Below are 26056 nucleotides of genomic sequence, written 5' to 3'. Positions count from 1 at the left end.
CAGTGGAGCAAAATCGCCTCTTGGAATTGCCACCGGAGCCACAGCTGGCCTTTTTATCAAGCTGATCTTTCTTACAACTTAATAAAACCACTCGACAGAGAAGTGTATTCCTACTTTGCTTCTTATTTGGTTTTCATTTTGCATAAAACCAAATGCAAAGCTTGTCCAACGACCTCCGGCGCACGTCAGCGGAAACACGCGCGTGCAGCTCGTTTCTCGCTCGCACGAAAGCTTCCGTGCGTATTCGCACGAAAAATGTCAATTTGCGAAGCGCCAACTGTCTCGCGTTGCGCAATGCGCTCCCGCGCAAGCAGAGTATCGACGTTTGTACACCGCACACGCCGACCGACTTCCTCCAGAGAACGATACCGCGAGTTCCGCGCTCAGTTTTCGCGCGAGTAATTCGATCCGCTCGGCGACTCGCCGATCACGTGCTAACGCTATGCTCTAATTGGGTGGCACATCCTCCTGTCGCTCCGACAACGTCATTAGTGTCCAGCTGTTCGACCAAACGAGACAAGAAACGAAGCAGAGTCGCACATTTTCGCACGTCTAATTTAACGACGCGTGCGATGATGTGCTAACTTGGGATTGACGACAACGATTTCGTCAGTGCGCGATAATCACATTCAATTAGGACGCGTGTCGTTGGGACATGGCAGCTTCGCGCTAGAGCACAGGTTGCTGGGTCGTCAAACGATTTTTATCCCGACTCGAACGGAAAACGTTCCCTCGGGACTTGGCCGTACATTATTCTAGTTCAATTTCGATTGCTTTGCACTTTCTGAAAATTCGTCTACGAAAATTGCAAATTGCGTAAACATCCGCCGTCTAATTTATTAGATTGTCAATTATTCTTTATAGTTGCCCCAATTTTGCCGGTGTTGAAATAACAACTTGCAAGAAGGTTCACAGTCTAATCAACATACAAATAGAACGCAGTGCACCAGCATCAATTGATAGCACAAAAGAGAAGGAACGAGTCTTGTCGATTCGCATCGAGCAATTGTTTATTACATCGTCGCGCACGTAATTCCAGAATATCGAAACAGTGAACGTCCGAACGACCGTATGTAACCACGTACAAACGTGTGGAAATTTCGACGGTTTCGATGTGTTGGTCGATAAGAGCGAGTTTCGATTGCGGAAGCGAGAACAGATCGCGCGAAAGCAAAGGCAAGCGTAGTAAATCTTGGACAACGATAATTATTAATTCCGCAATAAATCGTACAATATTGTCGGCGGCAAGACACGAACGCGTGTCGAAGTCGCGCGCACGATATTTCACCACGGTGAGCCATGGAGAACAAAGCGACCACGAACCATGGAAAATCCACGAAGGGAGAGAGAGAGAGAGAGAGAGGACGAGGGAAGCGTCGTCGCACTGTTCGCAACACCGACGAGCCGCCAGCGAAAAAATACGGGCGGCGAATTACACGAGAGGCTGATACGCGTTTTATCGGCGTATATATCGCGCTCGATAAAACCGTTTACGGCGAGGGCTCTGACCGATACCCGCTTCTGCGTTCCTTGCGCCACCGAATCGTACAAAGGCCTTTGTACGACTAGCTCGAGCTACGTTTCACGGCGTTATCACGCGACCGAATTCATTCCAGAAACCTCCCTGTTCTCGATTAACGCTCGCCCCACTCCCGGAAGAACCGCTCGATCACTTCTCGAAAATTGTGTGTCCGTTGAACAGCGTCCCGACACGCCCCCCGAAAACTGATTCGGATTAACGAAGCCTATGGTAGGAGTTACACGATTTTTTCAATGAAAACTTCTTTAGGCGCAACGCATATACAATTGCTGGACAGTGAAAAAATTAATGAAGATTTTTATGTAGAAGCACCTGATTTAGAAGTACAGTGATTCCCATTAATATTCGGACGCTCTCAAAAAAACAATAACTTTGTTCATTTTGGACTATGCGATTTGAACTTTCTTGGGTAGCTAGAACAATTAGTTTACTACAGGATGTGAAAAGAAATTTTTTAAAAAATTGCATTTGGTCGGAATTGTAGAGAAAATACTGAGAGTTGCATTTTACAACTTTTTCATGCGGGCCTATATTGAAATTTTAAAAAATTCGTTTTGTAGATCTGTGTCAATGATATACACTGTGATAGTTTCATAGAAATTTGTTGAAGCGGGGAAAAACAACAAGCATTGAAAGATGTAAGAATTCTTGGAATTGCTGCAGTTGGAGGCCGAAAATCGCGAGAAACTGCAATTTTTACCATATTTAAACGTTTGTAGCTCTTTACAACGTCGACCGATTTTGATGAAATTTTCAGAATATATTTAATTGATACAGATCTGCGAAACGTGTTTTCTAAATTTTGAAAAATACAACTTTTAGTATTTTCTCTGCAATTCTCCGACAACTCGCAGTTTCTTTCAAAAATTTTTTTTCGTTGTGTAACAAACCGATTGTTCTAACTTCTCAAAAAATTTCTCCAATATTAAAAAAGTTATTGTATTTTTAAGAGTGTACGAATATTAATGGGAGTCACTGCACGTATATCGTAATACTTGTAGGAATTTTTCAGCCGCAATATCAAGAAGACACTGTGTTGCGCCGTGAGAACGAATGTCAAAACGACTGCTGTAAAAACTGCTGTTACTCAGTCATCTCCAAGGTGTTTCTTTTAAAAAATTGCCACAGGTAGTACAACATATATATTTTTGAACAAGCTTCTCGTTAAACAAGAAGTCCAAAAATGGTTTTTGAAATATTTCGAAGAATCACATTCAATACAGAAGTTGAAGGTAGTAATATAACAACATCGTGCTACGTCGGAGGAGCTCCAATAATTTCGGTATCGGTAAAAATCTCGATAGAAAGTTTCCTTAACGATAGAACTTGCGCAATGGCGGCGCAAGCCGTCCAGGGTTGATCATCCCCCGGCAAAGAAATCGCAAGGGACCGGGCGACCTAGTTCCGAGGAAATGAATTTTCCTCGTGCGGCTCGGTCGAAAATAATTTCCTCGTGGTTGCAGAGAAGGCTGTCCGAGAGAGCGAGAGAGGGTTTTTAAAAATTCACCGCGCGTGCCTAAGGCCGAAGGGCGCGGGGAAGGGGGAGCGGTTCTGGCTCGGCGAGGGAGAGAGGCCTTTTCGTAAGCGACGATAAATATATTTCCAAACGTATACGAAACAGCGTGGAACGCCGCTGCCACTGTCGGCTCGACTGACCCATTTGTGAAACTCGCGCGTACTCGCGTTGCCACACACCTTTTGCCGCGTGCGCGCTCGATTCTTACAACACCTCCACGAATTACACACGGGGAAGGGCAGGGCCGTGTGCCTCCAACCATCTCCCTTCCTCACGGATTCTCGCTCTGTTCCTATCTCGGTGTTTTGTCGCGAACCGGTGGAAATGTTCGAATCGCAGACAGGCGGCGGCTATTTGCAAAACGAGAGCAATCCGTTTCCCGCGACTTTATTTATGCAGCCGCTGTGTATCGACGCGACTTTCCTCCGATACCAAACCAGAACAGACGTGCATGCTGCTCGACACAATTCGTTGCGATTCCAAATGGTAATTTGAGCAGCGATTACAAGTGGAGCACGTGTGTCATGTTCCCAGAACGAGATAACGCGGAGAGGTCAGTTTAACCGTTCGTGTTTCTTTCTGTTTTACTTGAGAACTTGCTACGGAATTATACAATTCAATTATACTCCTACAGAAAGCTTCGCTAACCCATTTAGCACAGTTATGAAACATTTCAATTGTTCTCACGTGCCGTGAAATTGCGATATTCTTGACGAACGTGACGGAAATCAATGAAATAAGGAACTACTGTAGAACCTCGCTAGTTGCACGAAATGCTCGTTCGTTATGCTACGAATCACTATGATTACCTCTTTTGTTGCATAACCTCGATTGCTGCACACGTTTTTGGCCTCTATTGAGGTGCGACTGCATTGGTGTAAAAATGTCGGTTGAAATGCAATTTAATAATTATTCAATATGAGCTCATTTCTGTAGACATGTATAATAGTACACCTGCAACATATAATTTCTATTTCCAGAAAACGATCAAAGAACGAATCACCTCCGATGATATCGTAAAGCCTCAAAGATGCAATCACTAAATACCCTGGCGTAAATTAAGACCTCTGGATCAAAAGACCACCCACCTTTACCGAATTGATCAACAATAAACCGGGAAAACCCTGCCACGCCATGTCGCATGTTCATCTTTCCGAGAACTTCTATTGCTTCCACGCCGATTCTCCCTTCTGCCACAAGTGCCAACCATTCCCATGAGAAAAACAGAACGCCGCTCGAAGGATGAAAGGAAACGGAGTCGCAGTCTCTTCCCCGGTTTCATTCAACTTTCGCAAACTAGCGTTAAATAGAGCGCGCGCCCGAGTTCTTTCTCTATCCGCTACATCACGATCTGGAAGAGGGAGGGAGGGAGGGGCAAGAGTTATTAATGACATAATTCCTGACACAATATCCTACATCGCGCTTGAGAAGTGTTCGTTAAGGTCCCAGACAGCCGGCGGTTAATTAAAGTCAGCCCCTCGGCCCTGGGGTCCGCGTTAATTGCGCGCCACTTGGGGAACCGAAGCGTCTCGTCTCGTCTCGCGTCCTCTCGTCCAGGACCAGAGAGAGAGAGAAAGAGGACCGGCTAATTAAATTAACATCCGCAAGGAGGCATTTTCGCCGTTTTTCCGAGAATCAGACAGGTAATGGCCTGCAGGCTGCTGCTCGATTTACGCCATTTTTCGGACAGGCCAGCCGTGCATCTTGCACTCACTCTTTCTGCAAATTTACGCTGCAGTGTCTTCGGTTCATGGCGGGTAGCTCGATGATTTTTTCCAATGATTAGGCAATACCTTTGAACGATTCTCTGAGCAAAGCAGATTTGCTCGCGATCGACCGAAGTTTTCGCGAATTTACTGTGAAATATCTGTTCCTCGCTGCTCATCGTCATTTTTTCCCAAGGATCCGCCATGTTTTTTCAAGTATCAGGCAAGTGGGCTAAGGGTTGCTGCTCGAGACACCGAAATTCTGAGCGAAGCAGCAGCGCACCTCGCACTCTCGCGTTTCCTGCGCGATCCAGCCGATTTTTCGCGAATTGGCCTTGCGGTTTCGTTGGTCGCGGTTCACCGAGGATCGCTCGGCGATCCGTGGCCTTCCCGGAGTGCTTTTCCTCTCGGCGGAGAGCAGATTCGATGTGGAGACTGCTCGTTTGCGAGGCCGGGCCGTTATCTCGCGAGCTTTACGGCCAACGAGGGGCCTCGAAGCGCATTCCTAACGAGCCCTAATTGGAAGCCTGGACCCTCTCTCGGCCGGTCCGTTTAGACGGCTCGAGAACCAGCACTCATTCTCATTCTCTCATCATCGTCATCTTCTTCTCCTTCGTCTTCTTCCGTTTCTTTTTTCGGTCTCCGCGGCGTTCGGCTCTCCCGATTTTCCGCGAATAGATTTTACGTAATGCTCGCGAAAACGTTCAGCACGTTCCGAGACTGTTTTCTGCCTGCTCGCCGGTGAAATTTATCGATCCATTGGCGCCGAAAGCACGTCACATCTTCCGGTTCGGAACAAATGGCGGCAATTCCGCGCGAATTTAAATACAATCGGCGCCAGTGGCGAGCGAACGACGCGCCGCCGATAAATTTCGCGCGCTTGTTTTGTTCGGCGAATTGAATTCGAAAGAGGGCAAGAGAGACCGAGTCTCGTCGGTCCTCGGCGTGACCCAGTGCGCACCGGATGCGAGATAAAGCTGCGGAGCATCCGCGTCGAAGCGGGAATATCGACTGAGCTACTTGCAGACGACCCGAGCTGCGAGAGTTCGCGAGCCTCGAGGTCGACCAGCGGAACTGGAGCAATGCCTGCTGCGTTCTTCGCTTGTCTTGCGACCCTTCCAACTCTCGGGACCATAATTGTCCTTTGAAAGACTCCTTTGGTTTCGCGCGAACCTGCTATGCTCATATTTTCGCGATTTTTCCACCCTCGAAAAAGAATTCCACGGAACATCCTGGAACAACGCCGCACCCATTTTTACTTCGTTTTGGACGATTGCAACGGTCTTATTAATCGATTATGAAGTCAACAGAATTTTCTATAATTGTCAATGTTGTTTAAGCCGTTGCATATCTTTCTCGTGAAAGCTGCATCTCCGTAGTTGCACCCCCAGCCGTTGCAACCCATAGGTCTTGTGGTCTCTGACAATTGGGTCTTTTACAATCATCCAATTTTTGCACACCAGTAACTAGACTGCGGATCTTTATGCATTTACTCGTCAGAATTTAGTACGATTTTTATTTATTTTAAAAATTGGAAATTGTGCATAAACATCCCCCAGTCTATTAATAACAAAATTAATGAAATACTCGGTCGAAGGCAAACGGTTAGAACGAATGTAGGCACACAACATAACCTTTTTTCTCAGAGATTTTTCTAGTCGTAGTTTTGGACATAATCATGTTATCAGGGATTAAATAAATGGTCGGAGGGCAAGTTCAAGCAGTAGGATCGACTGGGCCCTCGAAGGGCAGTTTCGCCATGCGATGGACGACTGTAGATTCGCGTCAGGAGTTGCTGCGAGAATCCGCGAAAGCTAAGTTCAATATTTTGTCCGAAGTCGCCTGTTTACTCTGCGATCGAGGAGCAAGTGCGTGCGCGCAGCAGCCTTTAGTAAATAATTAGCCGAGCTGAAGGCCGAGAGAGCCAACGGTGTAACAGGGTTCTCCACTTTGCCGGAGCCTCGGTGTTTGCGCTTTGCGAAATCCTTTGTCTTGAGACGGGGCGGGGCGAAGAAGAGTCTGCCTCTCCAAGGAATTGCGCAACGATTTCGAAAATCCGACGCACGTGGACTGAAACGTCGACGGTTTCCAAGCCGGGAAAATAAAGAGAGCGACGAGTAGAAGACCGTGATGATGAGGAAACGTCGGTGAAAGAACGTACGGGAGAAAAAGAAGAGGAAAGGAAGATCTGTGGAGACGCGAAGCGGTGTCATTTCTTGAGAGGCTGGCCTGGATTCCTGATTTTATACGATTTTCGTGAGATGAAGTATTCTTATGCTACTGCAGTCGCTGAATTTCTCAATTTTTCTGGAAACGGGCCACTTCCCAATTTTTCATGACGGTCATTTCGAAGTTCTGAAAGGTTGTTCAAGTGATCAATCATTCCGCGTTTTATAGGTCGTGTGATTCGAACATATTGTACCAGATGCAAAACAGCAATTGTACTTTACAGATCCAGCATTTTTTGAACAATGAGATATTTTATTTCGTTCATATTGATGTTTTTTTGTATCTTGCAAATAATAAATCTTGTCAATAAAAACGGCACTCTTCGAGGGTGTAATTAGAGAGACTACTGCATAAAGTAAATTCTTGGCGATAATTGATTCCATAACCTAATAAAATGTAACAGGGTTAATGATCAGGCTAACCCACAATCGGCAATACAGTGTCAATCTCGAGCACATAAAATGAGAGTAATTAGAAAATATCGAGGCAACGATTAAATTGATATTGCTAGCATTAGCGTAATGTTGCCGGTGGTTCTAGGGTTAAACGTGGCCGGTGAACGGGGCACGGAGGGGCCCCGGAGTGGAGCGTGCCTCGTGCACGTTAATTAAAAGTGCTGCAAAGGAAGTCGCCAACTAAGAAGGGCGAGGCTGAATGAAAACAGCTGCTGCTCGATGACGACACGGTCTAAGAGCGCGCTGGGCATCGACTAAGCCCGCACGACGCCGTTAGCGCCGCTATTTTCGCGCATAAATATAAACCGACGCCCACCCAGCCATCGTGCCGCATCATCCGCACTCTCCTTCCTCTCTATCTCTCTCTATCTATCTATCTCTTTCTCTATCAGCAGTTCGGAGTCTTTCTCTCTTCCTTCTAACTTCGATTTCCTGCCGCTCGACGGATACAATTCCCCCAGACGGAGACTAACTGCGCTCTGACCGAGATTCGAGAACTCCCTAAAGCTTATCCCAGAATTCACCAAAAGTTTTTCGCTTCAAGTTTCCAGCCCTTGTTTCTTTAAAATTTTGTTAGCTACACAAATCCATTGGTAGCCCTCGACCATTTGTTCACACCTGTAAGATGATGTCTCATGTATTTTGCTCGAACGAAAAATTCATGAAGAGCCACAAATCAATTTGCACAACCATTAATCATCGATCCAGGAGAAGCTTCCCTTGTCAGAGTAACCAAAGACAGATTCACGATCCATTATTCTAGCTTGAAGCGGACTCTGGCAAAGCCTGAACAGCTTAATTCTTTGCTCGGGAGGAAATGGAAAAGAGCGAACGTACGTCGTTTAGGTTAAGGGGTTCTGTGTACCTCGTGTCTTCATTTTTGCTCGCTACGAAACGGTCCAGTCTGAAAGAAAAAAAATAGAAGAGGAGTCATTCCACGCGTGTCTCTTGCACAGTGTTCAATAGATCCTACGTATTCATTCTCGCGGGTACAGAATTCGAGTAGCGTTCCGTAGGAATAGCAACGACAGAAGCGACAGTAACAGTTCCGAAAGAAATGAATAGATTAATTGAAATAGCTTGTTGTTCGACAAAATTGCTGTCATCATTGAAATATTAACCCTTCGCAGAAAGACCATTCAATCGGCAGGTGAAGTGTCAAAACCGTGAACAACGAATCTTATTCAGTGAATTAAAGAATCTTTATTCGCGAAAGATATTGCAAGGCAAGAGACAAAGTTCAACTATCGGAACCGATCGTAGAATTTTCTGTCGCCATTCGAGCCTCCCTCGAGCAGATTATATTGTAAACTGCAGAAGGAAAGCACCGAGGAAATCGAACCGACCGGATAGAATGCTCCGAATCGAGAGAGCGAGACCCTATACACAAGTTTCCAGGAGATAAGCCAAGCAGCTGTGGTCTGGGCTCGTGTGTCGACGTTACCCCGACTCGAACCATATGTTCGACGCGCCTTGTTTTATGCCGACCGATCCCGTTCTGTGACAAAGGAAAAGAGAAAGTCGCCACGGCCGAGAATTGTCGCGTTTCTTTCGTCGCGCCCGCGCGTCCACCGGAATAATTTTCAGAGAAATTCACTGCCATTTTAAAATAATCGGACACCCTCTAATTCGTATCAATCCCCTTTAAATGTCGACGATTAGGTCCAAACCAGCGTTCTCCAAGCTTACAAACACTGTGGACGTCTCAAATGTGAAATCCGAGCGATTTCAAATGTCAAAACAAATTTTAACTGAGATTAAGATTAATGTTTATCAGCTGTTATTGTTCTCCCATCGCGCTCGAATCCTATTCTCCTGTAAAATTTGCACTTTGTATCATCCAACGCAGTTCCAGCCATCAATTGAAATGCAAAAGATTGTACAATGTTGTAAAATTTCAACAGCGAGACTGCAATTTTACTAAAAAACACGGACTTGCAGAGTTTCCGCACCAAGGTCTCCACTTTCACGAGAGAAGCACGCGACGAATAATAATGGAGTTACGCTGCACGCAGGTCCCATCGAAGTTAGAGAACAGAGTAAGTTCCCAACAAACTGTGTTATCCCTTTGCACTCGAGTGACGACCCTGAGGCACCGCTAAAAATTTTTTTACAACCCCTACGATTACTTGAGGAATTGATAAAAATTCAAGTATTATAAAATCGTAACACGTGAATGATGTGTGGAAATATTCTGTCGGACGAAATGCCTTGAAACAGCTCGGAGTGCAATGGGTTAATGATTTATCGTAAAGACACTGTACTATCATAAATCATCTAGTAAATGGAGCTCCCTAACACGCTAATTTCCTGTTTAATGGAAGCAACTTACGATCTGTGTAGAGTATTTAAAAAAAAACATTTTTTCGAGAATGATTTCTCGAGCATTTTCAAATTTCTCGATCGAAAGGTTGGAGCAACGACGATGCTCGTGGGTCCAGCGCGATGTGGGGGATAGCAATCGAGTGAAGAGTATGCTCGCCGGTTGCCGAGGCCGGTTCAATTAATTTCGGCGCTTTGAGGGTGGCAAAAGTGGCCGCACCGGCTCGAATTTAGGACGATGTTTTTCTCGAAAAGCAGAAGAGCACTTGTCCCTTCGCGGGAGAGTGTTCCTTCCACTGCACTTTAGAAATTCTGGAATTAACGACGCCGTCGACGAAAACGAGGGAGAAAAAAGCCGCGTCGGGAGAACAGCCACTGGAAAAGGAAATGCATCCCTCTCTCTCTAGTTCTTCTCTAGCTTCCATTCAACGGGTGTTCCGTTACCAAAGAACAGTGCCATACAACACGTGGTGTAACACGCACGACACCGGCTGGGTGTGTATTTCGAGACGAGCTCTTCGCGAAGCACCGGCTGCAGAAAAGGGACGGCAACGATACACCCCCTCAGCTGTACACGAATTTTAGGACCAACGGGACTCGTCCGTTCAAATTCGTTCAGAACATACAGAACTCCTCGAATTCGCTGTTCGCGAGATCGTCCCTCCAGGTGACGCTCTAAAATTCTGTGAGAAAACGCGAGAGCGAAATGATGCTCGGGAGATGCACTGCTTTGATGGTTGTACAGACGGCTCCGTTTATTCAGGTGCATTTGGAACACGTCGTTCGTCGACATTTTTAAACACATTTTTAATGGCACGTTGTCCACATTTAATTTTACATTAATTTCGCTGACTAAAATGATTTCGCGAGATTTCTCGGACTGTTCAACTGTCGACGCGTTAAAAACATTTCTCGTCGACAGAGGACCCCACGGAACTGTTGATTTCCCGTGTGTTCGAAAGGAGAATTTCAGGAATGCAGAACTACAGTCGCACTCCGAATACCAGGCGCGTCGAACAGAAGCAAGTTGCACGTATCGAACGATACGTCCCCGGTGGATTATCATCGCCGCAAAACCGAGCAATTATCTAAACGATTCGAACGGCGCGAGTATTTTGCAAGGATCGCCGGAAAGCGTCGAGCTCCAAGCGGTGAACAGGTGCTCGCAGGTGCGCTTTCACGTTAAGTACCGTGGAATGGAAAACAAGCCCTTGGGGAAGGGAATTGTAACACGTGTCGCATTCAGCCTGGCGCCTTTATACCGTTTTATGCGAAATTTCGAAAGGCGTCCACTCGTTGCGATCGAAAATCACTTTCCAATTGGATCGCACGCAGAAAATCTCATTTAACGATGATCTAGACTGCGGATCTTCATGCAAGATTTCATTATCCAGTAACTAAATGTTAAATTGTGTATTTAGAATTGATCTATGTTTTTGTCATAAAATCTGCAGTCTGTCTTTTATGAACGAAATAAATGAAATTGTGCGAGGCGCTCAACGTTCGCGCGGAATTCAACGTGTTAATAAATTAGAATTAATACAAGGGTTTTAATTGTTCTTTTGGAGGTTGTATTGGTTCATATCTCGCTCGTCCATTTTTGCTAGAAATGCATAAAACCCACTGTCTATCGATAATCTGTCAATTCGACTGGCCGGAGGTTCTTCGAGGAAATGGATCTGTTAGCCGAGATCGCGTTATGCCAGTCACGCTTGTACCTCGAGGACCATTGTCCTGTCGACGGACTCGCCGAATATTACCGTTCCCGGCTGAGTATTATCATATTCAGGAAGTCCCTTCGCTGAATACAAAGTGAACGTTCGATATCGGGAGCTGGCCGCGAATTTTCGACCCTCGGCTCGCCACTTCCGAGTCACGAGGAACACGAAACCGAAATTTTCCCACCTTTCGAGATCCTTCTCAAAATCCCCACTGTGTGGTATTCCAGCATTTACCGCTGGAAACAAAGAGAGTCTGTCACTCTCCGTTTCTCACTGTCACATAAAATAGCAATACCATACGAAGCAAAGTAGAATGCTTTTGCATCGAGAACATATTGTATTATATATGCGGGGGGGGGGGCAAAAGAAATTAGTACATGATGCCAGTTGCCTTTGATTAGGGGTTAAGAACGTCTAGATGATCTAATGACACTGTTCCCTGTTTTTATGGTGGTACAAATGACTAGCTGGCATCGAGCTGTCACGAGGATACTCGTGACAGAGATAACGATGTTCAAAGTAACTGAGAAGGAATGAAATCTACGCCAAATAAAAATATTTCTCATGGTGTTCCCTGTTCTATGGAAGTAATAAAGACATGAATGAATAGTTAGCAGCCAGCTGTCACGAGGATTGGACAAAGGAATCCATCGGAAACAAGAAAGTAGTAGAAAATTCACGTTGACCCCAAGCTGTTGTCCAAGCTTGCAGAAACTTCGTAACATCGTTTAGAGGAGGGCCAGGTTCCGATGGATACGCCACTGACCGAACGCAGAGGTCGTTCCACCCAGCGAGCCCTCGTCACTCGTCAGTGCTCCGTTCTCTCTCCCTTGTACTTTACAGCCAACCAATCCTCTCAGCCAGGCAAACTTGCTCTTCTCGCGATTGAACCAGCAGCCACGGGAAATTTACACGGCGAAAGATGGAACACGATTCATTGATTTCTTTCACGGGCGCAGCGCCACCAAGAACCGCCGCACAGTCTACCCTCGTCGTCACGACAAAAGCTTCACATATCCCGGAGCCTAGGCGAGTCACCCCTCCGGAATCTATTCCAGGTATCGACATCCATCCACTAGCCGTAAAGTTCTCTGAAAATCTATTCGGCATCGCCGGCAACCTTAAACGACCAGTTCTTCTCCTATTTCGACATTAATCGAAAAGACCGAACGTCACAAAGAACGATTCTTCCTTCGAAACCTACTTTGTCGTTGGTGAGACCACCGTTTCACTCATGGGACACCATTGCACTGGTACAACGCTGCTTCAATTGTGAGATACTATTTCACTTCGTACACAGTTTCAAGTTTTCGATAAAACGAATTTTCAGGAAACACAGAACGCGACGAGGAAGGATTTTTAAACCTACTCGAACTGTCGTTTGTGAGACTGCCGTTGCATTCGTGGGACACCATTGCACTCATAGGACACTATTTCACTTGTGGAACACTATTTTACCTGGAGAAGTGATCAATCTTTCTAATATCGGTTATATATCGTCTATTATTGTATCGTCTTAAAAACTCGGACGCGATAATTCAATTGTTGTCACAAAGGTCATTCATCTTTCCATCACACTGATCGCCTAACAGTATGTCAATGTGACAGTTATGCGCAAACAAGGTTACGAAAACGAGATTAATGGAGATTAATAGAGATAATAAAGATTAATAAAGAATTTTTATTTTCCATAAAGATTCGCAGACGAGTGAAGACATGCGAATTAATTTCGGTTCGTAAGTGGTTAGAAGATTGCAAACCTGGTCCTGAACCAGGAACAGCAGCTTTCAAAGCTGACGGGAACTCGCCTAAACTTGGCCCCCCGGTTTATCCTAGCCGTGCGCCGCGCACATGCTCCCGACGTTTATCAGGCGCGATGTTGTCCGCGTTGTTGTGTCGTTAAACAACGCGCAGCTGTTCCCGCTCGCAGCTTAACGGCCTTCTTTATCCGCGAGAATGTCGAGAGCTGTGACGCGCCGGGAGAGAGAGAGAGACAGAGGGAGAGAAGCGTTTCGCGAGAGAATATCGTCCTGCGACGCGCCCACGGGAACAATGTTCGAGCTGTTCGCGATCGGCGAGAAACGTGCCTCTTCGTTGTCCTTCGGCAGCCGCGACATTGTCGGCGAGTTGTAAGAGGGTTACGCAACAACGACGCCTGGGAATTAAAGGGAATAATGAATGAGAGAAAGGAGAGCCGGCCACGATCTATGCGAGCGATCGTACGCGTCGATCGCGCGTGGATCGGATTGCCATCGGCGAGTTACGCGTGCGGCGATTCAGAGGGAACAACTGCCTTCTCTTCGATCGACAACGAATCGTCAACGCGTTCACTGTCTGCTGCGAAGGATCGTGCCGAGTCTGGGTCACTTGATTCTTCTACCGATTTAGAGAGAACGTTGAACGTTTTTCTTGTACAGGTTTCGCTCGTCTAGAGTACTTTGACCTTTCAACTAACACACTGTCTACTGAAGACCGTGTTTGAATTTTTGAAGGTCCTATGGTAAACATTTTTTAATAAACCGGTCGTTCCGTGTGGAATTAATATATGTATACATTTTTAAACTTCCCTCCATTCTGAAAATCAATTTTCTCGAACAGAACACACACCATTTTTCTACTCCATTTTGAAAATTATGTAAAACCACAATATCTTTCGATCAGAACTTATCACGAACACAATCAAACACGAGAACAACGGTCCACCTTTATCCCAGTGATCAACAAAACAATTCTCCACCCACCCACAGGTGCGAAAGTTGAAATCGCCGAAAACACAGACCGGAGGTCGTGGAAGGTACAAACGAGGGCAAGGCAATCGTCTTTTCAAGACGAAGGGTTCGTACGACAAAAATAGAGTCCTGAAATCATTCTGTCAGTGCATTCGGCTGTCAAACGTCTCGAACGAGCATGACACCGATTAACTAGGATCATTATGCAAAATAAAAGTGTTCTCCGTCAATTACAAGTCATAGGAGTCGAGTATTCTTCCTTCCTTTAATAATTTGAATGAATTGAAATCAGTACTCCAATATTCTTAGTTTCTTTTGATCTCTACACTGTTTTAAATGTTCACGTGCATAAAATCCGCAGTCTAGCGCGGAGGAACTGCGACTAGAAAAGAGTCCTAGACCCTAGGGAATCGAGTGGAACCGAAAGCTCGGCCAACAACCCGCTCCGCTCGTGAAATTCAAATGCAGGCGCGTTTCGAGCGGGTAAGCGCGCTTCCGCGGAACGTGTTCACGGTGAGGTGAACCCGCGCCGCGCGGCGGGTTCGAGCAGCGGGTTTTCCCACGGGTTCCGGGGCCCGAGTTCTGCGTTCTGTCCCAGGAGCTCTTGAAACACGCTCGGCGTCTTGCTCGCACTCGCTTATCCTCGCGTATCAGCGCCAAAGAGCCTCACATAGATGCCTTATTTATATATACGTCGCGACGAGACGGCTGGGCAAACAACACTGACCTCGAGACGCGCGAGCAACAGTGACGTCGAACGCTCGTTTAGAACGAACCTCGGAATCGTGGGACTCGATTCGCGAGTCTCGAAACAATCTCGATTATCTGTTCGGGATACAGTGGAGAAGATACTGCGAATCTTCGGGGACCCAGAAAATCTATGCTGCGAGTTTAATGTTCTATCCAGGGGTACAAGGTTTGTGGAGTTTGATGCCCGCATCCTAGAGCTCGATACAAGTCATGGCTCCGTTTAGAACATGATCTTGGTTAAACGCCCTTTGAGGAAGGAAATTTTTGAAATTTCATTGGGTTCTGGAGATTTGATTTTTTGTTTATCGATCGTTTTACGTCGCTTTTTTAACTGATATGGTTATTAAGCGACGGGACCTACAGTTTAAGGTGGGTTCCGAACCACTTTGGTTCTAGAGATCTGATTTTTATATAAAATCTGACTAGAAATTGCGACTTCAGCGACCCAGGAAATCTCTGCAGCGAGTTTAATGTTCTATCCGGGGGTACAGGGTCTGTGGAGTTTGATGCCCGCATCCTAGAGCTCGATACAAGTCATGGCTCCGTTTAGAACATGATCTTGGTTAAACGCCCTTTGAGGAAGAGAATTTTTGAAATTTCATTGTGTTATAGAGATGTTTTTTTTTTATTAATTGATTGTTTTACGTCGCTTTTTTGACTGCTATGGTTGTTAAGCGACGGGACCTACAGTTTAAGGTGGGTTCCGAACGACTTTGGTTCTAGAGATCTGATTTTTCTATAAAGTCTGACTAGAAATTGGATAGATGAACGTGAGAATTGTTGAGAAATATGCGACTGTGTGCTCAATCCTTTCGCAAAGCGTTGTCACTCATTTAGTAGTATAATCTCCGAATCGCACTATGATCCCCGTGCTCCGTTTCTACTTCAATTGTATTCGAAACAGTGGAATAACATTTAACCACGCCGAAAGCGAGTCGATAGAGGTTTTCAATATTTTCCAGCTTTTATCTTCCGGTTGGTAAACGAATTTTTACCCCGATTCCAAAGTCGGTATAATACCAGACTTCTACTTCGCCATTGTGATCGAGTGACGTTGGTATTGAATAGTCAAACGAATAACAAAGAAGTGGAAAACGACCATTGTACCCGTCCAACATTGATTTATCAAACCGACGATGAAAACCGAAAAGGACGGAGTGAAAAGGTTCACAGTGTATACCGAGCCTAATTTACAATCTGACACCCAGCTGATCGTATTGATCTTCGCGATGAGTAGACTGCGGATCTCCATGAAGAAATTAATTTGGTGAAATGTGAAACGGTAATATATACGTTCGAAAAATTCAAGAATATTGTAATGTTCTTTTTAACGTAGCAAAGTACGTTGTTTTATCCTAACCCGTACCCTTCGAGGACGACGGCGATCGTCATTTTCTTTCTCTATGATGAATATTGTATTATTACTCAAATTCTAGAAAATAAATGAAAGTATGAAAGTCGAGCCTAATAATTTGACCGTGTATAATCAATCTTAAAATGTTTTTAGAAGTTACAATGGATGAAATCAATTTGTTATTTTATTCCTGCTTTCCACAATCAACGGAAAATATTTTTATTTTGAAAGATCCGCAGTCTAGCGACGAGGGTAAACGACATATTTTCAAAACGAGTATCGATTGGTTTGGTCATTCTGTCTACACAGGATAGGCTAGCACTGTTAGGCACTGAAGGACAGAAGTACAAACACCATGGATCAACGTTCTCGAACGATTCGAACCGTAGTTCTTCACTTGAAAACTCCAATCCACTTCAGACCACTAGTCCCGAAAGGTTTTTAGCAGCTCTAAAATCACTGTACTCGATCGACAGATACTGTGCGAAAGAGATCACCCAGGCTCAACACTGTATTCCTCACGAGGTCCATAAACACTCCGAAACGCACAAAGTGCCACCGTAGCTGCAACCACACTTTTGAAGAAACGCGAGAAATCCGTACAGATCACTGAGTATGTACCTAAACAGTAGTTTCCTAAGTATCTTAATTTTCCGAATTTTTTTTAGAGTGGGACAATGTGGAGTTACTTTGTGGTAAACGGGTCCAAGGAGACTTGCGTTTCTCGAATCACACTGCGAACCGCACAGAGTGCCACTGTAGCTGCACCACACTGTTCGAAAAACGCAAGAAATCCGTGGACCACTGACGGTAGACATGGCTACGAACTTTCCTAAGTATTTTCTAAGTACGGAAACGGGTCCCATGAAGGGCTAATTGAGTAAAGCGTAAAGAGACTTACATTCAGCAAGTCTTCACACAATGTGCCACTGTGCCACACTTTCGACGAGTCGCGAGAAACTCGAACCACTGGATATTTAAATGTAGACATCGCTACCGGTATGTATTCCTAAATATTTTGAAGACCGAGAATGTACCGAGGGTGGGGGTTCAGTAATTAAGTGCCAGGGGACTTACGTTCGGCGAGCCTTCACCGCCCAATCCATATCTCGCGCGACGTATCCGTTGAACGGGTCACGATGCCTCTCGTGTTTGCTCGCGTGATGTTCCCCGTCGGTGCAGCAGCCTCGGCGCGGGTAACCAACAAACTATTGCACACTCCGCGCACGCACTACAGCACACGACGACTCCTTTGCTACTGTTGTTGTCGTTGCCGTTGTTCGCGGCCGTGTTTTACCACTGGTCCGAACCGCCGCGCGACGAACAGCTCGTAGCACGCGCACGAAACATATAGAACTTGTTCACCGGAGCCTCTCTTGTCGCCTTTCTTTCTCTCTCTCTCTCTCCTTTTCTCCTCGCTCTCCCTCTTCTTTCTCCGTTTCTTCCTCGTTCCTTCTCGATTATCCCTTTCTCCCTTGTTCGTGGCGTGTGCGAGAGAGAGAGGCACGCGATTATACTTGTTGTTCCGGGGAAATAAAAAAATAAAAAACGAAACAGGGGTGGACGGGGGGAATAACCGACGAAACGGGGGTTTCTTGTTGTTGCGGAACGAGTTGAGGCGAGGCGAACGAAAAAAACCCACGCCGGAATCGACGCACAAGGGGGCGAACGAGTGCACGAACAAACGACACACACTCGGCGACGGTCCAACGAAGACTGAGCCCGAGCCCGCTTGCCGAGTCCGACGCGCATGGAGCGCCGCCCAGTGGTGGGGGGGAGAAAAAGGCAGCGGAATCAGGACCGTACTACACGATACCGGCGCCCCGACAACAGACGCCAGACCGCACGCACTGGCGTAGGACTGCGGAACGGCGCCGACCAATGTCCTCTTGTTGCCAGGCTGTGAAATTCACTGTAATTTCGTATATATCTCTTACTCCGCCACCATAATTTGCACTATCTTCTTCTCGATAACATTTAGTCTAACATTGAGAACAACAATGTAACTCACTTTCAATTTCTTTTTCAAACTTCTTTGATTGTTTTGATGACAAATGGCATATATATATGTATTGTACATTTTTATCTTCTTAATATTTGATTCCGTTCGACATTTTCGCCACGAGTCCGGCACGATATCGTAAGGGGTTAAGGCTGCACGAACCAGACAGAGTGTCCGACCTGTGGTTCTCTATAACAAGATTGGATTTGTTTAAACCTTGCTTGATGTTTCTCGTCGAGTTGCTGGGGAAATAGGTTAACCGTGCGCGGCGAGACTTGTGGCCATTTTGACGGAGGGTTTCACTTAAATTCGAAGTTTCTAGTTGCCAGTTTGAATTAATGGCTAATTGCATTGGACCCAATAAGAGGACCAGGGTTGTTCTCAAAGAAGAAGCTTCGTAAAATATGTAAAGGAAGCTTGATACAGAAGGCTCTTAATGGATCTAACCCAGGGCTTATTAAAGCTTCAAACTCGTTTACACATTTTGGTTATTTACCTAATTGGTGTACTGCTTAAGAGACCATTGGTATAAAGAATTAAATGTACACGTTCATTTAAAGTTTGTGAATGATCTCGGACATATATAGTTATTCAACAAAATATGATTCTGTTTTCACCATTCCGTGTTCCGATTTCGTATCGCAGCTAACGATACAGTAAGCATTGTTACACTGGGTCCAGATTATTAGAAAGGGTGAAAGGGTATCCATGTATCTGCGGAAAAGTGCTGCGAGTATCGCGTGATTAATAGAGTATGGATATTTCGCGTTCACGATAAAAGCGAGTAGGTGAGATACAGCACTGTAATAACATCGCGAGAGTTCAAGCAACTTCGGATCAGCTGGTATCAGCCTCTGGACGCGAGCTGACGATGAATTTTCGATTTCAGAGGGATGTACGTGCACACACCAATATATGAAAATGGAATTCTACCTCAACATGCTGCCCACATACCGCAGTGAGATTCCTCCAAGCTGCAAAGCGTCAAAGGTTAACATTCATTTCCATCAATAATATCCTGCATACTCGACGCAGAGAATATTAGCACAAAATCTCATTCTTCCTCCTGGATTTCCGCAGCACTCTCAGCAAACACGTACGACATTCTAGATAACCAAGGAGACAACGAGGCTCGCCACGTCTCGTCGAAGAGAACTATCTTCCTTCGTCAATTTCTCTCCCATAATTTCGGCCAGAGGGCTCATATTTCCAAAAGCATCTGATCGAACGCTGACGCAGCCGGTCCCCCGATCTCCGCGCCAATGCTTAAGCCTACCCAGTCCTGAAACGTTTACCCGGGGGGAACGAGCGGACTGGAATGAGAGAGCAAGATTGTACGAGAGAGAGAGAGTAAATTTAAGAGTGAGAGAGAGACATAGCACTAGCCAAAGGGATACGAGGGTTCTCCCTCGTGCAGTGGGGTTTCGCGGACCGCTCCCTGAATCCAGGCGGTCGGACGTCGAATTAACCCCGGAAAAATGTGTACGTGCTCGCCAGTTCGCTATTGACGAGCACGAGAGCGAGAGAGAGAGAGAGAGAGAGAGGAGATGTGGCACGCAATTCGTCGAAATCGCGGGTCGGTTGTTCGGCGTCGCTCTCCTTTGGAACTCGATTTCCTCTTCCAGCAGGTAAACACAGACGAGAGAGAGAGAAGAGAGTTCGGGTGGTGGGCGTCGAAAGGAGAAATTACGCAAGAACTCTGAAGAGAATCCGTGGGATTCGGTGGTGCGGAGGCTGTGCAGAGAGGATAGCGGGCTGTTCAACCCGGAGAGAGCGCGGTGGGTTCTCTCTGGTAATGGTTGGCCGCGGAGCTTCCCCGAGAAATCGATAACAGAGCGGATTCATTAAAGGTACCCGCGTGCAGACGCTTTCACGCAGCATGAAGGATCAGTCCCTGCAGCCTGCTCGCTCCTCGGATCTGATATTAGAATGCACATATACGCAACGCACGACCGGGGGACATGCGCGCATCCCTTCTACGACCAGCTGTTTCGACGCTGGCTGAGTCAGCCCCCGAGCGAACGCAATCGTCGTCTGAACGGTTCACGCTGTTTCTCCTTACCGCGTTGCCTCGGCCTCTCCCCGTTGCAAGGCCGTCGTCTATCACGAACACCGAAATTCCCCGAAACCATTTTCTCGGGCTTCAGGCCCGTGTTTCGACCAGTTTAACCCTTTCGCGCATGGACAACCGCCGAACGACCCCGCCGGCCTGTGGGAACAGAACGCCTCCGAGAGGTAACGCCTCTGGAAACGTACCTGCCCGAGAACGATTCTGGTACACATGCTCTCTGGACACAATGAGCTAGGTATAATGGGCTGTCTAGGGCTGCCTAGATGTCTGCCGGGAGCCTTTATCCCCGATTCGAACCGTGCATCGAAAAACCAAGGACCGAGCACTACCATGTGTGAAGTAGTTGGAAGTAGCTTGAAATTAATGCAATTTTCATTTCACATGAAAATTCGCCGTTTAGTAACACATCGAGTCATTGCAGAATGATTTGGGAATATTGACCGACCCCGATCTGTGACAACTCTGGCTTCGGTGTGCGGAGATGATACACCGTGTGTGTTCCACGTTAAAGCTCTGGGTCAATCGAAAATTATATACTGTGGAAACTGAACCTGCCACGGTCTAATGGGCGGTATTCTATTTCACAATTATTGGAATTATAAAAACGCTCTCGTATGATGAAATGACTGTAAATTCAGTATATTCAATCTCCTCACTTTTGCATTTCTCGTGCTCGGTAGATTTAGTGTTGATTTGCACAATGAATAGTGCCATAAATCGAGCTATTTACATCTGAACCTGGGACACCAAAAACTTCAGACTTCTATCGACAATTTAGTGAAAATTGAACCGTGTCATTTTTAGAAGGCATAAAGTGTGAGTTTAGTGTAGTAGAGTGTATCGGGCGTCCACGAGCGGAACGGCGGCATTTCACCGCGGCAGGCGCTCGATCGTTGCGCGTTCACCTTCAGGAAGTGCGACGTAATAATACGTCATAAAGCCGCGGGGCCGCGCATTTCTCTCCCTTTCTCCGTCCGAGGCCGACGAAAGGGAGAAGAGAGCGTCGGTTTCTACGGAATAAAAATCCGGCACGCGGATTCCAGGCGGACCGGACGAGCCCCCGCCATCGTCGCCGCTCGTAGGCGGGACGAAGCAAGGGGCCGAGGAAGAGGTTCAAGGACAGACCCGGGCGAGAACGGCCCTTTTCGGGGACCGAGGAACCAGGTAAAAGGAAGTCGGACACCCGAAGGACCGAACGGAATGACAAATGCCCACGGTGGACGGTGAAGGGAAAGGTGAAAGGAGCTGGGAGGACCGGGGATAGGAGACGGCCCCCTTCGTTCCCTCCCTCTCTCTCTATCTTGCACTCTTTCTCTGGAACAGAATTCAGGTGTGCCTAACCGCGAGAGATTGATATCGGCGGTTTTATCTTCCTAGAAAAATCGTAGCGCTCGATGCAACACCTAGCCCCGCAGCGTTTCCCTGGAAACGCGGCTGCACCCCTGCTCTCCGTCGCACGCGGTGGGGTATTTCGCACGAAAATTCGAAAAAAGGTCGAATTCAAAATTTCGAAGAATATTTCTGAATTCCACTGATTTTCATTCAATCCATCACGTGGGTTGCTATATATTACCCTTGTCCGTCCCCGGTTAGAATATGCTTCAACTATATGGTCTCCGAAAAGCGTTAAGTATGAAATCATGCTCGGGTGAGTGCAGCATAAGTTTCTCAGGTTTTGTGCATATGTATAAAACAAACAATCCAATGTCAATCTTTGATCATGATTACTCTAAAATATTAAACACAGTCGACCTGGAAACATTATCTGATCGAAGAATGGTATCCGACCAGAGCTTTATTTTTAATTTGATAAATAATAATATAGATTGTCCCGCATTCCTGAGGCAAATTTTCTACGTACCTGAACGTATTTTGAGAACAAGAGCAGGATTTCAAACAATGAAATCCAAATCCACATATGGAGTAATAAATCCTTTAAATCGCATTATTGCAAGCTCAAACACACTGTATAATAATATTGACTTTTTTAATGACAAGTTACAGGAATTCAAAAGAAAATTACTCAAGATGATTTGTTAATATCGTGTCTGTATTTGTTTAGTTTCGCGTTTGTCCCTTCTTATGTAAATTATAGGTTAAGACCTTTTTTTTGTTATTTTTCTTTTTGTTTTAATAATATTAATAATAATAATATTAATAATAAAGCTCCCTGCTTCCCACAATCCATGCAGAATATTTTGATGGAGAAATGTATAAAGTCCACAGTCTAGTCTATCACCTTTCAGGAACGTTTCGTTAGTTCTAATACATTTTTTGATAATTTCCATCAAGGCAACAAACAGCACAACGTTTGAAAACCATAGTTTCATCTTGTGAGAGCCACTTCACAGTTTGCGTCATAGCTAGAGGCATTATTTTTGACCCGTTTTCTGCGGAAATTCGCCGCCGTGGGTCGTTCGAAATTGCACGAACAGTGTTCTCCGCGAACCCTAGAGCCCCGGCTATTGTTTCACGATGTCTCTCGACTCCGAAATCCGAGAGCGCGCGACTCGAATAACCGATTCGGAAATTTCGCGCACGGACAAAGAACAGAACCGGGAAGAGACGTCGCTGTCTTTTCCAACGAATTCGTCCGGGTGTATCGGTAATTCGAAACGAAGAGCAAAGAAACGACGTCTCTGTTCACCAATGGGTGACGATTGCTGATAAGGAGACTGCGGATTCTATGCATGAATGACAAATATAGGTGAGTGAATCACAAGACAGTGAAAATATACGATATTAAACATTTGTAAATTGTGAAACTCCCGTTCGTTGCAATTAGTGCACGACATTTTTATTTTGCATGAAGATTTGCAGTCTACTGGTGATTGATGTTCGCGAAATTATTTCGAATAATGCACCGGACTTACTGAAATTGTGGGGACCATTGAAGTAACTGAAAAAAAAATCTGTCTTTATTTTAAAGCAGTAATAAATCACACGCAGCAAGGAGGTTGAACCTGTTCAGAGATATATTTTCGTCGGTTCGTGCGATCGATTAACGGAAACGAAAAAATGAAGCGCGTGCCTAGTGCGCAGCGTGTTCAAGGGCGTCGAACGCGGGCTCGAGAGAGGCCCGATAAAATCTCGGGCGAAATTAAAATCGTAATGTGGCGCTGTTCGAGCATTCGACCGGCGAGCCGACGCGAAAGGGAGGCTAACAAAACGCGAACGTAAAGGAAAGGAAAAGAAAATAGGGGAAAAAGCGGGCGGAAGGGGGGAGGTGAAGAAAGAAAGGGAAAGAGAGAGGAAAAAAACGGAGAGAAGTCCCTGAGATTTTAATCCCGACCCATTGAGACGAGCGGGATAATTACGGCGTAATATCGTGCAAAATAATGGCATCAAAAGCGCGGGATAATTAAATTCCCCTTGAAACTCGAGTACCGTAACCGGCTGCCGCGAGATCACGGTTTCGAGTGTGCTCCGCTCGGTTTCGGCGGCGCATCATCCCCTTTAAACTTTTGTCGAGTACGGCGCGGCGGGGGGAGAGGGGTACACACGCGCGTACGCACACCGACCCGGCGAATTGTGTATAAATTTTACGGAATAACCGAACGAATTTTCGAGGTCAATGACGGAGATCCCCGGGAACGGTCTACGGTCGCGTGTTATTCGCTGCGAGCAGTTGACGGGACGCTTTCGCGTAAAAAGCCGATACTCGTGCTTTTCCACCGGTAATTCGTATGATTCGCGACCGAGGTGTACGTGACGTCACGTTCCCAGAATTGTCCCAAAAACGTACCAATAGTCGGGGTAACTAGCACAAGTGGCGACGTCTGACTCCCCGCCCTCGCTGCTCAAAACTTTCCCCACTCACAAAATTTCCTTCGATCTGGGACAAACTTTACTATGGGCTCGTGACGTCACTCCATCCCGACTGTAGCATTTCCCCCACTATTTCCCTCCGAATTTCTTCAATCCCCTGTCCCTTGCACTAGTGGAGAAGGACGTCTGGGATAATAGTGGGAGAAACTCTACAGTCAGAGCCCGAGTGACGTCACCAAGCTATTGTCTACTCCAGCCCAGATAGTTACGTCACGATTCCTTCTGAGAGTGGGGACCCTATCACGATCCTGCATCACGTGTCCCTTTGGGGAACTTCTTGCGCGAAAGCTGAGTAGAGCCATTGAATTTTTGCGGACATATTTGTACAGGTTTGTCCCGCGGGACAACGTCACGAATAGTTGCGAGTTCCAGGGCTCGCTTCGAAAATCATCGACGTTGTAAATTAAACGCTAAATAGGATTCCATGCGGGCCGAGGAACTTTGAGGACGTCGACGATCGCGCGGCAGGTATTTAACTCGGATCAGAGGCAAACTCGCTCGACAAAGAGGTCCAGGTTGCTTCACCTCACCTGAATGCAACATCCCTAACCTGAGATCCCAAGAAATTCCGATGTCGAGTCTACCTGCTGCAGGTTTTCCCGCGTGAATTACATCTGTGTTCGAAAAATATCCGACGGGAAAGGTTGTATCCCTCAAACTTACTCAATTCATTGAAGACTGGGTCTTGATTGGATTAGAAAAACGTTCAGAGTGGAGCAATAATGAAGTCGAATCGTTTAATTCTTTTCTTCAAGGGATTTAAGAGCCTATAGGCCTGGTCTGGATGTAAGTGGGGAGCAACGAAGCTCCACCCACTTGTGGACACAAAGAAAAAGTTGATGAGAATGATAATTGTGAGTTTTTAAATCTACTAAGGAGTATTTTCCTTAAAAAATTTGGACCCGGGGACGCAACGCATGGCGCTCAAGGGCAAAGCGCCCCAGAGTCCTAGATTCCGAGACCACCCCAGAACATCCTTGACAATTCCAGTGCTGCGAGGCGTCGCGCGAAACAACTGTTTCGCCGTCCGTCGCCCGCCAATTTTCGAATCGAGAATGGCAAAGGGCTGTCGGGAACAAGCAGCTCGAAGTTCCGCCAGGCGAATCAAAGGTACCGCGTACAAGTCGACGAACTTCCACCGCTTCTTCGAAACTTTCCTCGGGCTCTCTCGCGCCGGAGAACAAAGGGGACTGGCAACACACGGTTCCCGAGAAGTAAGAGAGAGAAGGGACGACTGAGTTCGCGGTGAGGAGTGCCAAAGACGAGGACCTCCGAGAGCCGCTACCCTCTTTGGAAACTCAGGGAAAAATCAGGAGAAGGAAGCCCTTTGATGGTTGGTTACGAACTCGCGAGTATCGGTCGTAAAAAATGCAGTCACGGAATTTTAAAACGAGAATGGATCTTGGAAAACCAAGAAGAAGAAGGTTGAAAGAAGAGGAGGAAGCGTCCGCATTACGAATATATGAGGCTGCACGATCGCGTCTTCCAGCGATGTTTCTTTGGAAAATTTTTTGAAAAACTGTTCCGAGGTTGCCGCCGCTCCAGATACTCCGGCGGGAGACCCGAAATTCCCGATGCTTCGGGGAGTTTAACAATTACGTCCGGCGCGGTCTCGGCCCACTAATCTTCCGATAATGCGCGCGTAATCGGAGCCTCTTGTTATCCTCTCAGGGGATTAACTAGCACGGTGTGCAGAAAGGATTACGGGGATTTCTTCGATCGGTTACGAATTTCGTGAAAACAGCCGAGAGCCGGCTGGTCCGATCCCCCGGCTCCGATCCATCCTCGAAATTTAATGACGGCGGTCGGCTCTCGCAAACCTGTTCGCAACCA

General features: G+C 46.3%; 1 protein-coding gene across 13 annotated transcripts in view; it reads right to left on the bottom strand.

The window, feature by feature from the left end:
* Positions 1 to 26056, bottom strand: part of LOC143208960 (protein gustavus-like) — a 258290-nt gene that overhangs the window by 40265 nt on the left and 191969 nt on the right. For 5 of the 13 annotated variants that reach the window (XM_076424004.1, XM_076424021.1, XM_076423975.1 and 2 more), the window contains one exon: positions 8312 to 8350. The exons of 5 other annotated variants lie outside the window; for them this stretch is intronic. In XM_076424004.1, the coding sequence (XP_076280119.1) occupies positions 8312 to 8350 (39 nt within the window). Of the gene's footprint in view, positions 1 to 8311; positions 8351 to 17223; positions 17621 to 26056 lie in introns of those variants that run through there. 3 more of the 13 variants (XM_076423995.1, XM_076424081.1, XM_076424030.1) reach the window with 3 other exon arrangements.

This window comes from Lasioglossum baleicum, chromosome 1 (genome assembly GCF_051020765.1).
Source record: "Lasioglossum baleicum chromosome 1, iyLasBale1, whole genome shotgun sequence".
Taxonomy (NCBI): Eukaryota; Metazoa; Arthropoda; class Insecta; order Hymenoptera; family Halictidae; genus Lasioglossum; species Lasioglossum baleicum.
This window is presented reverse-complemented; position numbering and strand designations above follow the sequence as displayed.